Source organism: Thermobia domestica, chromosome 14 (genome assembly GCF_964235325.1).
Source record: "Thermobia domestica chromosome 14, izTheDome1.hap1.1, whole genome shotgun sequence".
In the NCBI taxonomy this organism is placed as follows: domain Eukaryota; kingdom Metazoa; phylum Arthropoda; class Insecta; order Zygentoma; family Lepismatidae; genus Thermobia; species Thermobia domestica.
This window is the reverse complement of record NC_137467.1, coordinates 110,315,779-110,336,089: the sequence shown is the minus strand read 5'-3', so window position 1 is coordinate 110,336,089 and position 20,311 is coordinate 110,315,779. Positions and strand designations below refer to the sequence as shown.

General features: G+C 35.5%; 1 protein-coding gene across 7 annotated transcripts in view; it reads left to right on the top strand.

Moving 5' to 3' along the window:
• mtSSB (mitochondrial single stranded DNA-binding protein) overlaps positions 1-20,311 on the top strand; it is a 205,155-nt gene that overhangs the window by 141,318 nt on the left and 43,526 nt on the right. For 5 of the 7 annotated variants that reach the window (XM_081738725.1, XM_081738726.1, XM_081738723.1 and 2 more), the window contains one exon: positions 4,896-5,015. The exons of the other annotated variants lie outside the window; for them this stretch is intronic. In XM_081738725.1, the coding sequence (XP_081594851.1) occupies positions 4,896-5,015 (120 nt within the window). The remainder of the gene's footprint in view (positions 1-4,895; positions 5,016-20,311) is intronic. 7 annotated transcript variants of the gene reach the window in all.

Here is a 20,311-nt window from a genome sequence, read left to right as displayed (position 1 = left end):
TTAGAATGTGCATATCTGCCAAAAAGAATAAAACAAATACGTCTAGAACGAACCACCATTCAGTAACAACTGAAAAGAATTCATATAAATTCATGTGAATTTCTCAATTTATAACTTAGCTTTTCTTGTTTTCAATCTGAATAACTCAGTGTGTTATAATATCAATTTCAATAAACTGCGTACATACGCTTCTATTTCATGGTTGTTTGTGTTATTGTGTTTTCAATCCGAATAATCCAATGTACCAGACTAGTTTTCAGGAAGAGAAAGGTATGCACATATATAAAACATACTATAGTAATATTTTCTAGTACTGTATATTTTTATGATTACTCTATATGCATTATTTATAAGTAGCTGTCGTGCCACTGCTTATTAAAATTTTACAATCAAGTAATACTAGAAATCCTATTCTAAAAATACACCAATCATACTTGTTTTCTGTAAGTTGGCCACTTTTCGATGGAACCGATGATGGCCCACATAGACAGGTTTGACTGTATAAATAAATAAATCTTGTATAGGCATTCCAGAGCAAAACGGAATGAGACGATTGGCAGCCGTTGGAGTCCTGAGCCATGAAGAAAGAATTCAGCTGAATAATAATAATAATAGTCGTTATTTTTACAATACCTTTTTTCAACAATCTCTTTAGTCTAAAATTTTAACCTTACTGAAAGCCCATAAAAAGGAGGCAGGATCGGAATTAAGCAACCAATCAGGTTATGCGCTCAGAGAAGATTGTTTCGGTTTAATAATAATTGATTCAATTTTGTATAATAATCAATGGATATATTACTAATGTTTATAATTATTTCCTTGCTTAATCTTCTCTTCTAAGTTAAAATTAAGGCAATAAAATACAGCTAAAATTAATTTTAAAAAAACTTTTTATATTATTATTATTTAAAATCGTAAATAGTTATAATAAGGTATACAATTTTTTGGAATTGACAACTTCAGCCACGTGACTACTAATAATACTGTAGTATACGCAATTGTTTCAAAATAATTTAATTTTAAAAAATAAAACAAATATTTCATCAAGTTATTTTTATTGTTAATTCTAACCTTAATTCTAAATACTGCAATTTTATTAAGATTTAAATCTAGAATTGTACAGTTTTGAAGCCCTTCTAGCATACTGTGCTCTAACCAAAATTTAAACGCCTCAAGGTACAAAGTTACAAACTAAAACTTTAAACTTAATTTCGTGCAATTTTAATATTTTGTTAAGAAGCTAACTCCTTTTATTATTATTGATATTTCAGCAATATTGAGAACATTGCTGTTCTCAATATTGCTGAAATAACAATAATAATAATAAAAACAATAAAAACAAATATTTTATTGAAATTATCAGGGTTGATATGTTTAAAACATGTTTATAACGAGAGCTATTGTTTTATTCAGTTTGCTTTAAACGTTTTAAACAAATTGTTTTAAACGTTTTTTTTTTCGATGGTGGTTGGACATGTTTAAAACTAAAATATCAGATTGCAGAAGCTAATTTAATTTTCTAACAAACAACCCATCCTCCGCAGGATTTGTGCATGGAGTAAACTACAAGCAGAATTATATTCTTATGATAACAAATATTACTGAACGAAATTCTGCACATGAATGTGCGTATAACTAAACCAACAGAAATTCAAGTGAGGTATTTGAACATTTCTTAATTTCCAAGAATAACTGAGGCTAAACACACTATACACTATTCTAAGATCCAAATTCACAAATTCAAAACTTGAGTAATTTTTGGTCACTATCATTTCCATAATAATGAACAGTTCTCACATCATAAGCTAGAAGAAATCCTCTGATAAATACAATACAACTCATAGAAAAGAGCAGTGACTAGCCTACAAGGAGCAAAAGACATATTTTAACTAAACAGTTTTCAAGATACATCTCTATCTGCAACATGGATAGCTAACAATGATTAGTGTCTACGGCGTAACAACACAACCCCTAGACGCCCGCCAGGGATTTCAACAAAATGGTAGACTCTCACGTTCGGGGCTCTGGTGACCCCCGTAATTATCGCATAGTCATGATTTGTACGCAGTTGGAAAGCTTATAGACAACAAATTCCAACGAGGAAACATTCGTGAAATACCCGCCGTATTTGTAGAAAAAGAACAGACATAAAAGTAATTTTAAAAAATATGAAAATATTCACTGCGGGGCCCTGGCAATCCTTGCAGTCACCTACGCTGACAATGATTCTAATGTGCAGGCCACATACTTGTGACAACAATATAAGAAATGGTAGCCATTGCTGCCATTGCGTAATGAACTCGTTTTATGTAGGAAGTATTTAAAAAATGCGCAGAAAAACATTCATTGAATTAGACATTCTCCCCTCTCCTACGACAGTACCACGCCCATATGCAAATCATTTTTGCTACACACATCATGTATACGAACAAGAATTATGCTTTTAGACCACTTCAATAAAATATATATATATATCTTGCTTTATATGGAACCGTCCTGAAACTTAATGTAAATTAGACAAATTTAACCCCCTCCTCCTTTATACAGTACACAAGTACGTATACAGGTTATCATGTAGGGGACTATTTCATTGCTTCACATACCAATTTTTATGGATGTACCACAAAGTGGGGGAAGAATGGCCCCCAAAATCTGATGAAAAATTTAAAAAACGAACTTCATCCTCCCTCTCGGCCGTACATAAATACCCCCTACATACATAAAATGGATACTGGCGGAAAGTTTCATCCCTCAGGAATACTTTGGTACCAAATCATCTTTCTACCTTAATTAGGGGCTGAGCGATTGATGTTTGTTGTAAAAATAAATGTAATTTACGTCAAAAAACTGAAACTCCAAAAAATGGCTAACTTTGCCCGTTCCGTGCTCGCCCATATAAACAAGAAGTACAAATACACGATATTATCATGTAGTGGCCTACTTCATTGCTTCACGTACCAATTTTTATGAATCTATCTCACAAGAGGTGGAATGGCCCCCGAAAAACTGTTGAAGAAAACAAAAAAACACGATATTTACCCTCCTTCCACCACCACGTGGTACCCCACATACATAAAATGCACACCAGCGGAAAGCTGCATCCTTCAGGAATAAATTGGTTCAAAATCCATCTTCCTGCCTTAGGGACTGAGCCATTCAGGTTTAAAGCCCTGACACAGCAGTTGCATCAATGGGCGTTTAAAGATTAAGAATGCAGATGACCAATAGAATGTAACACAAAGAAACTACATATTCAGTGAATTTCTTTCTCCGGAATTGAACATTTGGGCGGATCGAGATTAGGGATGTTCCCGAAATTTGATCTAACGGTTAAATATAGATGACAAGCAATATCTTTGAGCGTGTAAAATGTAATATATATGCCTATTTAGATTATTGCTTTAAACAAAATAAACATTTTAACAATTTCTTTTTGTTTAAAACAAGGTACTTTGTTTTAAACGTTAAAAACGTTTTAAACATAGAACGTGTTTTCTTCAGCCCTGGAAATTATATATAATTTTAGAACGAAACTTGCCTGATATGGCAATACTAAACGTGATTAAGATTTGTCAGGGTGACATATATATGTGTATATTTTCTTTATCCTCATTGTTTTAGTTTTTAGAAAGTGTTCCAGGATCATAAACACACAGACTTTTCAAACGTACATGCGTAGAGGCAGCGAAAATTTTGAAGTAAATTTATTATTTGATATGCCAAATAAGTAGATTTCTTTTAGCTATATTGAGTTTTCCCCGCCATCTTTTGTGTATTGCAGACAAAATTTCTGTGGGTAATTTCTGAAAGTCACTTTTCTTTTTCTTTATTTATATAGCTTCTGAAAGAACTTACTTCACCACAGGAAGGTACGAAATATGAGTAATGGAAAGGTTATTGATTTCACGTCTAGCCAGTTTGTACAGCAAAGGTGTGAAATCATAACCAAATTTGCGTAGCTAGGTTGATATAAATTTTAGGTGGATTGTACCTTCTAATGCTCCCTAACTATTCTTTTTTTGCATTCCCGCTTGAACTCTACATTCGCGTACGACCGCAGAGCACACGAAATGTTTCAAGAAATAATATTGTTATGCTTCTATTTACCATATTAAACTTTTTTTTTTTTTTTTTCGTTAAGAGAAAAGGTAAAGTCTACAGCATATTAATTTTTTTCCTGTGCAATAATTATGTTAGTTTGATTTTAAGTATTTCCAAATACATAATTGTGATATTTCAAATTTTCAATAATTCATCTTTTTTCATCTCTCTTTGGATCTCGAATTGAAGAGTCCGCTCTAGTCCTTATTTAAATTTCCCTGTATACATATTTTTAATATCTGCAATAGTGAGAGTTATAGCCTGTGTTCGAGCAAACCAAGTGCTTCAGCAAACCAACTTGTTTCAAACCTTGTTTGTACATCCCCTATTGTGCAATTTGCGTATTATTTTATGTCCAAAGCTATTGCTCGTAGCTCTTTCTCAACGTATCATCACTGTATATATATATATATTTTTTCTTGTTCATAAAGGGCATGTAAATTCTTTTCGAAAACGAAGTGCTATTTCTGACATCACAGTCTTCGGGATAGATACATTGCTCGTGCAGTTGCTTAATATTCGTGCATTGCGTTGATTATGTTATAAGTGCTTTTAAGACTGATACTTGAAACGTATTTATATGATTCTTTGCCCTTTGTTTCTTTCTTTGAACTTGTTAAAATGTATGATTAGAAAAATGTTTTATGATGTATCCAGAGAGAGGATGCTTCACTATTTTTCACCAAAATTTCGGGTTCACATATGTTTAGAAAACTGGAGTTAGAGGTTGGGAAACTTTTCTCCTTGTTAAACCAAATCCGTTCAGTCACTAAAGTTTCTGGTTTTCTTTTTAGCTATCAACAATGTAACTCTATTAGGACGTGTTGGTGCAGATCCGCAAAGACGGGGAACTGAGGAACATCCTGTCGTAATATTTTCGTTAGCGACCCATACGAACTTCCGCTATGACTCAGGTAAGAATGTATGTGTAGGCTATTCAAGTATTCGTTCTGTATATATATTATTGACTATATTGAAATCTTGTGTACCCTTCGCGCCACTTTCCTCTTCAGTGATTCTGTGTTGACATACTTGTTTGAAGATGATTAATATGTTAAATCTACTGATCCAAAGGACCGACGCTGTTCTATTTTAAACTATTATGTCCATGTTCCAGCCCAATCAGACTCGCACTTCCTTCTTTATTTTCGATTTTTTTTTCTCTTTTAAGTAAAATGAGGTTTTAACCGCTTGAACTATTCGTCACTGACGAGCTGCCAACGTGGCTTGCTGTTTGGTTGAAATCATTGGAGAACTTCTTTGAACGTCCAAGCTGAGGGTTTTTGAAAGTAATTTTATCTATAACCACAACATTTGAAGTTTATTACTCTTTCAGCGAAATTTTACATTTAGACTGCTCCTAGACTATGATATAGTAAGACACAGATGACGTGATGTGTGCACTCCAATTTTAGTGGTGGCACTAGGATCAAGTAGGCGGTCAGAACACTTTCTGCTTTCTGTTTGGCAAGTCGCTGTTGTCACGTTTTCACCCTACCCCTCTTCCCCGTCCCTTCCCTCTTCGTTTTACCTAAACGTCAAAAAATAGAAGGACGAAAGAGTCTTTTTACTCAGAATCGTTTAATATTGTGTTGGTAGTAGATACAAAATTAGTTCATTTTGTAAAACTATTTTCAGGCTAGCGCATGTCTGTTAGTATCTAGCTTCCGTGTAGGCATTTGTATGAGTTCTTTACTCTTTTTATATACCGGCACGTTTAGGTATGCATTCTGCTGTTCCATTATTATAATTGATTTAACTTATTCTTGCACTTCGTTGAAACAAAGACCACGGAAGATAAAAGACTATGAAAGACTTAATGATGCAGTACACTAGGCCTCCTCAACTCGACCCCTTTTATCACACCTTCTTGCCTGCGATCCATACAATTAATTTCCTGTTTATCAGTTATTATTATTATTATTATTATTATTATTATTATTATTATTATTATTATTATTATTATTATTATTATTATTATTGCTGTTCATCGCTTACAGTTGTAAGTTCTGTTTGTATTTTTCTTGTATTTAAATCTGCAGATTTTAACGAGTTTCATTTCTCTTTCAATTCCAATTGTTTTTAAAACGATTCTCGTAATTCCTTTTTTATTTGGAAAGAAGTTTACAAATAAAAATATGTCTATCAAAAGAAGTTCAAAATATTAAAAAAAATATATATATATATTTTTCTGCTACTAGACCCTAATTACATTTATCATTTACATCTTCCTTCGCACCCTCATATCGGGCCGCGGTGGCTCAGTGATAAGCCTGTGGCAATACCCGAGTGGTCTCGGGGTTCGGGTTCGGATCATGAGGCACGATCCACTGGGGGTTCGAATCCCTTTGAAGAGCAGGGTCGAATTTTTAATTGTCCTAGACCTTTCTGTGTTCGTGTCCCTATCGTGTTTGTATTACGCAGAAATTGCACGAACTGTCCATGGCAAATAGTATCCCAGTTAGGACGAACTTTAGAAAACAAAAAAGTGATATTGCGTTCACCTATGGTGCACGAGGTCCTTGATTCGATACCAACTCGGGCCAAGTGAGCTTTGTGTTGGAGAAACATCGTGTGCACCGTGTTTCCGCGAGGTTCTCCCGTTTCCTCCTACATCATTCCACCATTTAATTCATTTCTCATTCTCACAGTCTTATTTAGCCTAGCCGGCATGATCGTAGGACGTAAACTTAAGATTTCATTTTTTCAACCCTCATATCCTCGCGAGTCCAAAGGTTGAGAAACCTCGCGATAGAAAAAGTGTACAATTTATTATGAAAAAAGATTCCCACGATTGTGTTCTTTAGGCTAAATGAAACAGATGATCGATGAAAGTGAATTATAAAATTACATGTATTTTTGTGTTTTCACCGGAAATCGAACCCGGGACTATGTACACCAAAGCCACACGCGGTAGCTAGTAGACCAGAGGGAAGGGCTATTTTAATATCGAATAATGTAGTGAGATATGCATATGATATACTACCTAATAATAATAAAAGGTCTGGACTAAAGGCGGGATTTTCAAAAAATGTCAGCATACTTATTACACTGTTAGGAAGCAATGATGATGAGATAGGGAGAACGAATATGTTCTGTACATCAAGTAAGTTTTTCTCCGTTTTTATTTTTCTTTATAATAATAATAGTATTTTAATTACATGTTCATTTGTATCTTACGGACACATAACCATAGTTATATATATAAAACTATGGTATATATATACTTAATTTAAATTCATATTCTTTGCAATAACTTATTTATAGTTACGGAGTCCTTTTCCTTTCTTTCCCCTCCTCTTTTTTCTGTCGAGACGAACGAAATGAACCGTAACTTTTGAGGCAAACATGTCATCTGAGCGCAGCGGACTTTGAAGAGAAACTGAAGCACTTGGTTTGCTTTTCAGTCGGAAGCCGTGTTAAGTATCAATGTTAAATGTGGCAATTCAGCTCTGTTGATAGTCGTGTTGGGGGTGGGTAGTGTGTTTGCAACCCCTATTGGTTGACACTTTCTTGTAGTCTGAAAAATAGTGTTGCAAAGTTGAGAACATTTCTCTACATTAACATAGTGATGGGGAAAGGTACTACAATAGTATAAAGTAAATTTGCTCTGAATTTCAGAACATATTTGGAGGATCCCATGTATTTTAAGAAAACATAATATTTAGAAATAATCTTTAAGAATCGAAGAAAAAGACACTTTCGATTACTTTCAACAACTATTTTACTTTCATATAAATTTACTACATACAGTATGAGGCGTTTCAATTAGTAAGGACAAACTCAACATCTGGCCAGCTTCAGAAATTTCAACAACTATAATAATAACTAATTGAATTAAGAACGTTTTGTAGAGTTCTTCGTTGTGAAGAAAGTTTAAAATTCATTTTTCCCAAAGTAACTCTTTGTTGAGTTCACCATTCCTACCCGGAATGCTTCATATGTTTCAAAATAGTGCACATTGATACAGCCTGAGACATCAATTTATACTAAAAACAGAAACAACCTATAATAATATAAGACGAAGTTAAAGGAAATTGGCCAGTGACTGCACTGAAAAATATCATTTATTTGCTTGATGGAACTTGAGGAAAGCATCTGGAGAAACAGGATAGATAGTCTTCGTATTTGAACCTATCGGGATCATCACATTAAGAAAGAAGATCGGTAACCACTAGCCAAAATTTTTGATTGATTTTTTTTATTTGATGTTTATCGAGACAATATGGGACGTGGACCTACAGGTTAATGAGGAATCCGAATCACATGTGCTCCCGCCGATCACCGCTTAGAGACGAGGGAGCTACTACCCTACATTTGTTCGTTAAGCATTTCCCTTTTTAAAATCTTGGGCTTCCCTCGCATTCCTGCGAATAGCATGTTTCCAAGCAAGTTTTCTAAAAGAAATTCGAAGGAACGAACAAAATCTCGTATAGTTATTACAGTTCTATTTTGAAAAAAGGATTCATATGCTCTGATATATACACGTTAGGGTGCCCCTTATTTTGGGTAATTTCGTGTTGCGATACGCACACCCCCCAAAAGTGTTCTATGTGACCATAAATACGCATTAGTGAAATAGCAGCTTTCTACGAGAACGTTAACCCGTGCCGACTTGACAACAAAGTCATGAAATTGCGTTTCCACATTATAATATAATTTAGAATTCCCAACCGTGGTAACGGAGACACTAAAAGAGACAGAGAAACGAAACTTTGCACGAAGCAACTAGATAAAGGGCGACATCATATTGACAAACAGCACCGAATGAACAGTGTTGCCAACCCAAGACAAAGTTGTGATTTTGTAAATGGAATGACCTAAATTGAATATCATCATTGGAATCAGCAATGAAAATAAAGATAAAAGAGATTGTAAAGGCATATCAGTATTGCAAAGTTTTGGAGCAGTAACATGTAATATGTGTTGGCGCACACAGGGAGTGAGGTACTAACGTTTTGTACACCTTAAATCAGATATTGACAAGAATTGTTGGCGTTGACTCTAAGTCTAGAAGCATCCACTGTACAATGTTGCTATCAAGAGAAGGGAGAAATTGAGTTTGGGAGAGATACAATAACTCGGAAAAGGTCACTAGTACTGTATGCTTTAAAACCTATAATGCAAGGCGGTAGAGCATGAGGAGTAGAACCGTGGTTATGTGAGATCGATAACTGACCGAGATATACAATATCTTGTAAAAGCTGACAAGTAAAGTTTGTGATAGGTGGCAACGGTGCACAGCGTGTTGGAATCCCAACAACCTGGTTAAAATATGAAAACAGCGTTCAATTTACATGGGTTTATGTACTCGTGGGCTTTTGAGGACGCTGCAAACCATTATGAAATCAAAAGTAAAAAAGCCGCTGCTGTGCGGCGCTGCCATCTTGTACATGAACTGACATAAAATAAAGGGGTACTTTCGTTTGACGTGGAAAGTTTTAATTCAGCATGATTGTTGCTTTCAAGTACTAACCCACAGGAAAATTGCCAAAAGTTGATATTTTTAATTTTTAGGGGGTCTAAGGGGGAATGAAGTAATTCTCTGTTATTTAAACGAGCCCTTATTTTGGACTTATGATCTCATATTTTAGGTACTTGGACTAAAAACTTGAAATTCGATGTGCTTGTACAGCGGTGGACACTTCTAAATGGTACAGCCATATGGAGATTTACGGCTAAGGTGTACCATTTAGAAGTGTCCCCCGTTGTACGTTTCCGTTACAGTTACTTATGTAAATCACTAAAAATAAAAAAGTTAACCGTAGAGAGGTTTTATGGGGAACTGAAAAGTCTTCCCAATGTTATTTGTATGGGACTACTTCTACACCCCAAAATGTTTTGGCACTTCCAGCAGGATTAGAATGATGAAATTTGGCATGATTGTAGACTTCCGGGACTAACTAACAGGAAAATTGCCAAAAGTGAATATTTTTAGTTTTTAAGGTATCTATTAGGGGGATGAAGTAATTCTTATGTTATTTAAATGGATGTTTCCTTGTGTCTTATCTTTTAGATACTTCAAATGCGAAAAGAAACTTGAAATTTGGTAGAATTGTGCGATTTAGAGGTTCAAGGCCGTAGGCCGAGCAAGCACGGGGGTCTATGGGCGGAGTCCCCAGCTAGCCGAAGACTAGTCTATCCTATATAGCGCAACTTTGTGAACATATTACCTTCTGTAACTGTGATTGGATTTCAATGATACTTTGCTGATACATTAAATGCCTTAATTCTGCGATCCAGTTCGACGATGTGTGTTGTGGGAAGAAGGGGGAGCTAACCCCCTTACCATATAGACGTGGCAATGATCATGGAGCTAGAAATATAAAACAAACATCACTCACAAGCCTTTATACAACTGATCACAAACAAACGCGGGTCTAATTGCTGCACCATGCATAGTTTTTGAGAAAACATTTAAATTTTTCCTGGCTACAAACATCGTCACACACGTGATTTCTTCGCGTTTCTACCATGTGCTTACTTTTTTCTCCGTGTAATATCAGTCATGATTTTTATGCAATAGTTTATTCACATACAGAATTACCTTGTAACCTAAGTAGCAATTTTTAGCACTTTGTCCTCCTAAAATATTACGCCCCTAAAACGGCATCAAAATCACAATTTTCAGCTTTCGGTACCCCATAAATCTACGGTGCCAGTAGTATCATAGCAGTGGATATTTCTGCAGACTCTTACATGCAATAGTATTCAGCACAAAACTTACGAACCCCCCACTTTATGCCATTCCAAAATACAGCCTCTTTAAAAGTGTAATTTTCTGTAGTTTTCTGGTGATTTCATGTATTGGTTTGCAACCCTGCATATTAATTTAGACGCAAAAGTTTATATCTTCCGTGTACCTCAGTCCCTCCTGTAAACATTCGTTTTTGTTTGGTGTTCGTCTGATTCATACGTCCTGAGCAACTATAGTTTTCGTAAACGCTTGCAAATGCAAAAATTGACACTCCACCGACAACAAAGATGGCCGCCATTTATGAACACTTGTACATACGACAACGCATATGATGTAATTGACCTTTTCATACACAAGGTTCATTACACTCAAAGTTTTATAATTTTCGAAGATAGTCGAGCAACCAGCTCTGGACCACTTTGTATAGATTAACCCTATACTAATGAAAGGCGGAAACAACCGATTTTTTAGTTCATATAGGAATGACAGGAGGAAACAACCGATCTTTTATTTTACACTATTTACAACTCGCACCTATAGATTTGGTATATTATATGAAAAATCGATTGTTTCCTCCCTTCATTAATATATATGAAATCTCAACCGTTGTAAGGTGCTCAGTATAAGGACACAGGATTATCCAATTACAGCAGATGTCTGTGGTATAATCCACGTGGTCCGAGATGAGAGAGTAAGTGGATTGGGTGGCGTAGTGGTAAACGCATCGACACGGTATGCCGGAGTTTCCAGTCAAACACGTTTTCACTCTTTGTGTTAGGTCTTTCTTCGTTATATATTCAGGTAAATCACCATTCACTCCATATAGGTGAAAAGAGATTCTTTCTTCCTCTAGAACTCCTTCGTGGCTAAGCCGTTAAAGTAACGCGTTTGGCGTGGAAGACCAGGGTTCGATTCTGGTTTCCACGTTAATTAGTAGTTCCACGTCTCATATAGCTTTGCTACTGAAAGGGACGTTAAAATCAACTCAACTCTTTTTTTCCTCTAGACGAAGTTCATAGATTCTTACATCATAGATCATGTGCTTCTTGAAACCTGTAGGAAAGGGTACATCTCTTTTCCTAGTTTAAATACCGCAGAACGTCAAGAAGTCTTCCAGCATTTTGACGAAATAAGAATTACCGGTACTTACAGTAAGTTTCTTGCTGACACTGAAGACATGTATGAAATATAGTAAAGAGTATCATTCTCGCATGGATATGCGACAGTCAACTGATTAATAAATTACTCTTAGCGGAAAATACGCATGAAAAGACTATTGTAGCACAAATTTATATTCGTAGCCAGATACAAGAGGCAGAGGATATTGAAGACGTGTAAATGACCGGAAGTATATTTTACGTGAAAGGCTTAAGGAACGCTACGAAGTGTACCTGAACCAACAGAATGAAAAGGTGAGTACAAGAAAAATGACGTACCTCAAATTCTATGTAATTTCGGCTATGTTAAATAGGAATTGAAAAAGTAGTCATAGCCTTTTCTGTGTATATTACATTAGGGTTGGAAAAAGGGGTACTCTTTTGTCAGCATGTAAAAAAGGGTCTGAAAGAAGAAAAAGTTACTAAATATGGTTACAAAAACGGGGCCAATTGACCCCACTCTACTGTTCTAATTACTCCAACGACGGTCTCAGTGTACGAAACATTCATTTTTGGTTAGTTTCATTCTCTTAAATGACTTGGAGATTTTCAGTGACCCAGAAAATTGTCACGTCAGTTGAGAAGACCACTTGTGTTGAAGAGTGGCTTCATCGCTGAACGTCATTACATTCAAAATGTCTCTTTCGATATTCTGCATTTCAACTGAAATCTGGTACCAATCCATCCCAACACGTTTTTGCGTCTTACTGGTTGGACGACTTTCATGTGGTATGGTCGCTTCCTAAGGTTGAGTTTCAGGATGCATCACACTATTTTTTAAGGAATCAATTTCAAGACTGCAACATCCAGTTGGTTTCGAAGCACTCTGCAGAATGTTGCTTTGTGGAACAAGCCTTGCTATTCAGATCTTCCTGATTTGGGAGTCGTGCATTTCCTCAACAGTTGCTCGCTACCGATCCGGTTTCCACAAACTTTTCATAAATATGTAAAACTCTTAAACAGCTTGGTGGGTTACGTGTAAGTCGCTGCCGAACATTAGACAGACTACAGTCGGTTAACCTACGCTTCCATCAAGCTTGCTAAAGCTCGTATTTGCTCCAACGTTAATCGATCAGCCACTGTACAAAGGCGTTCAAAAAGTTTTGCACAATGGGCCTTAACTTTTCAAGTAGTTGCACTCATCATCATCATAGGTCATCATAGGTATTCTGCCTTTATTGGCAGGTCACTTGCCGCAGCTGAGACCTACTATATTTGAGATCGTCTGCAAATATAGTAGTAGCACTAGGACTATATAATTTTGTGCTATGTACTCGTGCCCTTTTTGTATATACGCATGTTATTTAGTTAGTTAGATTATTTAGTTTATCCTCCATCCGGTGTGACACATTTAGCCCACCTTTCTTTCCATGCTATAAATGCATTTTGGCAAAAACCCTGGACACTGACTATTTACATGACAGTTTCACACGCGCGATTAGATCTTCGTCACTAGGAAACTGCCTGTCACAAAGTTGGACCTTGAGGCGATCAAGCAGAAAGAAATTGGACGGTGCTAGATCCGGACGATAGGGGCGTTGTGGGGCCACTCCTCATCTCATACTTCTCATTTTCTGTATGTGATTGACAAAACGGGTTTGTTTCTGTTCCTTTGTGAGCAGGTATAGCATCAAACGAGCACAAAATTTTCTGTAACCTAAAGACTGTAGCCCTGTCCCTTCAATAAGATGTCCTGTGGTTACAATCTGTCAATGGGGTCTTCGTTAATATCATTCACTGCAGTTGATGTTCTGCCGGACCGTATTGATCCGGCAGACTGAAATCACCACTGTCGAACATTTATACCCATCGCTGGATATTGCCGCGGCCAAATTTCCCCATACATAAGAAGCAATTTGTGTTGGATGAAATGTGGCTGACGCCGGTCTTGTACAGGAGCTCAATTACCGACTGTGCCAGGTGCGGCTGTCTCCGTTGTGGGCATGTGAGTAATAGAGGAGGAAAATTTGTTATACATCTTCACCATAAAGGACACACATATATACGCAAAAGAGAAAATGGTTCTAGTGCGTATCATATATAAGTTATGGCCCATTGTGCGAAATTTTTGAACGCCTTTTGTATAATCTATAAAACAATAGATTCCTGGTGAGTCAAGATAAAGAGTTAAACACTGGAAACCAATCTGTGAAGTAAAAAAGCAAGGTTAAGTAAAGTTGAAGAGAGAAACAATGGAAGCTAATCTATAAATACAAAAACATGGATAAGTTGAAGAGAATCAAGTCTATAAGAACAATAAAAATAACCCCATAGCAAATCATGCTGCGATCTGCGATGTGATCGCAGAAAATTTGCCACGCCCTTGCAGAAAAATTGTCAGAGGAAAAAGAAGATAGCCAAGAGAAAAGTTCATTAATGGACCAACCCATCAGTTCAAAAATTTTGAAATCTGGTTAAAAAAAAAAAAAAAAATAACACGTCTAATATAACATGACTAAATACCACACGTTTTTGAAGAATACAAAGTTTTAAATATCAGCACCACTGGTGCAGGGATATGTCGCCAACTACATTACTGGTTAGTTAGTTGCGCGTTCGCAACTAGAAGAATCAGGTGCCCTCCAAAAATTCTCGGACCTCTGAACCTATGAAATATTATTATTGCATTTTATTAAAAGGAAAAAATTCTTGTTATTTAATTTTTTCAGGAGAAAAGTAATGAAAACATAGGTATTCGTAGTGTATTATCTTGTGTGAAGAGAAATGACCAGATATCCTATATTTGCACTGTTTTAGTTGCCTTACTACATCCCCTCATTAACTATTAGCATTTTCTTAAATGTGTCTGTGCTTAAGTAGCACTTACGGTGCAACATTTCTAAACTGATATTAGAATTAAATATAAATAATTCTGTTGACAGATAAAAATATTTGAGGGAACATTATAGGTAGTACGAAATGCTTTAAAGTTAAAAAAAGTAAAACTGCATTGTTATATTTAACTCACTTTTTTCATATACAACACTAGTTATATTTGTAAATTCTTTCCATTTTTTTTCTTTATTATACAGGAAACTACCATTATGCAAAATCTCTGAATCCCTTTATATAGCGAAGAAACATCGATGAACTTGTAGTTGGTCAGTATTCACGACATAAATATACCCGTAGTGAACTAATGGCGATCTACGGTTAGTTAATTTAATTTCAGGGATGCTGAAATAGTAGATGAAAATTAAGGGGCCCTGAAAGCAACTGCAATTGTAGAGAAAATAATTACTATTACATTTTTCCGGAGTCAAAATATACATTTTGTGAAGGTTAGGCAGAACAAGAATGCTGTTCTGGTTAAAGATAAAATAAGATACAAAATGTGCCACAAAGTGCTGGAGAGTCATTAGGTAGAGCACGAAGATACCGATGAGAATGTAAGAAATGCAACTTTACTCTCATTTCGAAGGAGAGAAGATATCATAGCTGGCAATGGGTTGGTACTTAAATGTATATGCAATATAGAGTATTCTTGTAAAAGGCTGCTGTGCCGGGCAACCCGTGATTTCCTTCATATACGTATATACAAAAAGAAAAATATATATATACATATTCGAATGCCTTGCAATTAAAAAAGATCCTACCTTCCCATCCTCCTTACAGACCTACTGCGAGTTCGCAAGATGAACAATTTCGAATTGTCTCTCGACAAACAATATGGATTTGGATGAAATAAACAATAATATTTTTGTAGGCTGTACCGACACGTCGATATGAAATTTCATTAGAGAGCTTTAACACGAAAGTATGAAAATATAATAAACTATTAAAAGGAAACACTGTAACATGAAATAATGTCTATAGGGAATAAGAAAATTAATGTTACCATACAGAGCATAAGGAAACAAATATGAAAAAAATTTCGTTCACTGTACCCATTTAATGACCCTACAAAATCTCTCTTGTTCTAAATTAAGGCAGTAGAAAAAACGTTACTTTCAAAGGTTCGAATAATCCTTGAAAATAAAGTTGTGGTTATCTTTGACCTTTACAGGGGTTACTTCCATATTACGTCCCCGTTCATCTTTAATAGTAATGAAGTAAAAGCTTTTGTGTATCAACTACGTGTCACAACATATTGAACTTCTTTATTTTATTTATTTATTTATTTATTTATTTTACATAGGGTCTACTGACAAATTATATCTATATATATAAAAGAGAACGCACAAATCCTTTGTGAACTCATCACGCTAATACGGCTGAACCAATTTCTTTCATTTTTGGGGGGTTATTAGGATTTGGACCCTAGATGGTTTTTATCATATCACTTTAATTTTTAATTACCAGTGTCTTGAGATAATTGACCATTCAAGTGTCCATACGTACAAATCCTTTGTTATTAGTTCATCATAGGTAAAAATAAACGTATTTATATGCAACCCGCATGACCATGTGACTCGGCGGGTTAACATAAATGACAGGCGATATAATGTTAACATTTACTGGAATCTACTATGGTTTTTATCATATCACTTGAAAGCGAAAAAGTAAAAATTATCTAATTAACAAGGTTTATTGCGTTCCGGGGTGACCCCAGCGAAGCGGGGTGAACGCTGCTAGTTTAACATAAATAATTCGTAAGTATATTTGTCAAGTTTTGTACACATTCCAATTCCAAGCAGGGCCGGATCCAGGATTTTCTGATGGGGGTGCATTAATAACTATCAGTACATTTGAATTAAATTTGATTTTTTAAAATGTCTTTAGGCACCTGTGGTGTGAATTAAGAATTGCCCTGGAAGTGCTAAGTGTCTGCTCTCGGTGAATCCTTTTCATTCAACCTTCAAAAAATTGACTTAAACTATTGATTTTTGCAAAACTTCACTTTCTTTTAAACCCAAATGAAAACATGACAGCAGAAGTTTCCAGAAAGTGTTGCTACTTTCACTGCTACACTGTAAAAAATCGTTGTGTTATTTCAACAACATGCCTATGTGTTAACACGATTGTGTTAAAATATAACACAAACAAGTGGTTAGAACAACTCACTCTTCATTTGGAGTTGTGTGTCAAATGCCGGTAGTTGAAATGACACACAGCCTGTGTGTTAAATCAACACAAGTGTAGAACCTTCGGTGTGGTTTTCTGCGTGATTGTCAAATATGTTGGGCATCTAATTATAAAGGCTTATGAATTGAAGCTACAGACAAACACAGTAGAAAGAAATACTTAAACAAATCCAGGTATACGCAAAATTTCATCTCCCACATGATGCATTTATTGCTTCTTTTTCTAAGCGATTACATACTAGAAGCAACAAACGCATCAACTTTATTAGATGAAACTGGCGCCGATTATTTGAAAGTGTATATGAAAGAACTATAAAATAAAGTAAATAGTAGAGAGGCAAAGAAGCCGGCTTTTTTGAATCGATGGGTTTTTTCACATAAAAAGCCGGCTTTTTTGGGAAAAAAACGAGAATTTTGGAAATTTTGGTTTTTTCATTTTCATGATTTTTCTATCTAAATAGCTTTCTTATAGTATATTCTATAGTTAGATAAGAATTCCATGACCTAAATGCGATATTTCGCTCTGAAATTCACCATCAAGATGGATGGAGCACATGTTTTACGAATTAAAGCTAACATGAAGAATGTAGTATTTGAGGGCAATTTTAGAGGCTATTTAACTTTATTTTAACTTTTGAGTTATCGACATCTTTTTTCTTCTCTAGATCATTTTAGTTTGTCATCCGTGTTTCATTTCTAAGAGCTTAATACTCTAGCTTCTAGCGCCAAAGTTAAACTTGCCCGTTTTTCTATTTATCCGTCAAAGCGTACGTTTTTCAATATATCCGTCAAACCGTACTTCCAAATTTCTATTATACTGTAGTTGTGAAGTGATTTAGCAATAATTTTCCAAATACAACCTTGAATACCAATTTATACAAATAATCAGAAGCGGATTTAGAAAAGTACTTTAGGAGAGGTTTTTCTGATGGTTTCGTTTTCTAAAAAACTCCTAATTTTATTTGAGAGGTGCTTGAAGTTTATGAGTACAGGCATAACTAATATTTCGTTTCGTTTATATGTTTAGCAATAATCTTCCGGATACAACCTTAAAGATCATTTTATACTGAGAATCAGTGGCGGATTTAGAAAAGTATTTTGGGAAGGGTTTTTCTTACTAATGTTTAGTTTTTCTAAACATTTGTAATTTTTATTTGACGGTAGCGTAAAGTTTATGAGTAAAAACATAACTAATAGATATTTCGTTTGTTGCAGACTTTCCGTAACTTTGGGGTACAGGCTTCAGTCCGAAAGACTCAGTGGTAGAGCGTTCACCTCTGGCACTTGGGGTCCCGGGTTCGATCCCAGCCCCCGCCAAGTGAACTTTGTGGTGGACAAACACTATTTGCGTGGGTTTTCTCGGGGTTCTCCCGTTTCCTCCCACTTTCTTCATTTCAGCATCTCATTCATTAGTCATCATCATCGTCTCCTTTAGCCTAACCGGCATAACCGTGGGACGTAAAACTCAAAGATTTCATTTCATATCATTTCAGTCCAAAAGACCGCCCCCCTAACCTTCGTAAAACTGTCACTGCTGGTAATTAGTAATAATAACGATTTAAAAACAATAAGAAAGGAATTAATCCAATGTTCTCGGGATTGCTGCCAGAGTAGGTGTTGCTGTGCTGAGCTTTCGTTACCATACAGCGGCAACATCTTCAGAGCTATGTTGCCGCTGTATGGTAACGAAAGCTCAGCACAGCAACACCTACTCTGGCAGCAATCCCGAGAACATTTTATTAATAGCAGACGCCAGAAAAGCTTCAAGATCATAATAAGAAAGGAAGTCGGCCAACTCACAGTACACGCACTATTTCTACTTCACAGATGGAATGAAGAAAAGCTTTGTCAGTATGGTCGAATGCTGGATTGAATGCCGGACTTCCCGATAGAAGCGCAAAAGCTAATCACTCACTCATGTTTGTTGTGCAGTTGTATTTAGCTTAACTGAAATATATTCCGTAGTCCTTTTGCGGGGGGGGGGGGGGAGTTCCGTAATGATATGTTGAATCCCTCTTGTTAAAAATTCAGAAAACTTGAGGATTGGGTAAACCATGATGGTGGTTATGTAAAACTTAACTGTAGAATTTCAAGATAATACAGAACCAAAAACTCTAGATGTGCAGCCTTTAAGTGTATCATATAAATCTAAGTATTTCTCTTACGTTTTATTTTAATTTTATTTTGTTTTAAAAAGAGGGTGTGGAATGTTTTGAAGTAAAAATACTACACACAATTTTGCTGGTTATTTGTGTATTTTTTTAAAAAAGAAATGTTACTTTTAGGGTTGGCTGGTTTACCCCAATTTTTTTTTTAATAACTGGTTTAAACCAAAAAAATAAAAAGAACGAAAACTGCGAATCGTGTGAACTTCATGGTAACGTTTCCAGATACCAAACCACCTGCAATAATTTTATTTCCCTTTCACCTTTTAATCAAGGTATCCCATGTTCAATTCTCGGTCGAACCACAACCCTTCTTTCATGCGTAAACAAAGTAGCGGTTCAGATCTCAGTTTAAGCGAAAGTCTTCTCCTTGATAACCTCGGTATTTCGTAAGGATGTTAATCCTAAACATACGAAACGAAACCAGATTTTATATTCCTACATGCCTAAATGCCTGATGTTGTATAAAGAAGCCAAGATTGCTTAAATATATTGATAGAAATTGGCAAAATTTATCGATTGCCTACGTAGCTTCCAACATCAGCTTGGATTGGACGTTCAATGATATCTACGCACTAAATTTGTAATTTAATACCACAGTTTTAGCCTACTGATTGTGATACGTTGACCTTTAAATTTTATATGCAAAGCAATAACAGGATTTTTCCGTTATTGTCTTACATTTCAAGTAATGACGGGATTTTCCCGATGGTTAGGGTGGAAGCTTCTCAATTTAAGAAATTTACTGACCGGACTTCTTTAAGCTTATGGGAGTTCTTCCGGCATAACCCCGCTGTTGCATAACAACACCAAGGCGAAACAAACTTATTTCTGTGAATATGTAATACAAATACATAAAGCAAAGAATCTAAATAAAAAAAAAACCTGGTTTAAACATCCCCTCCTAAACGGGTTTTTGGCATTTTCATAACAAACCATGGTTCGTGCCAACTCTGCTTACTTTTGTATATAGGAGGTTAAAAAATTCTTATTATATATATTGGTTAATCCTTTTGAATTCATAATATAAATATGTTGAAGAAAAATCGTTTGAAATATCTTTTCGAAATTCATAGTTTATTTTCGAGGTTTTATATTATTATCAGCATCAACCACTAATTAAATGACTTCTTGTGTTATAGAGAAATGAAACAAAGTCTGCTTTAT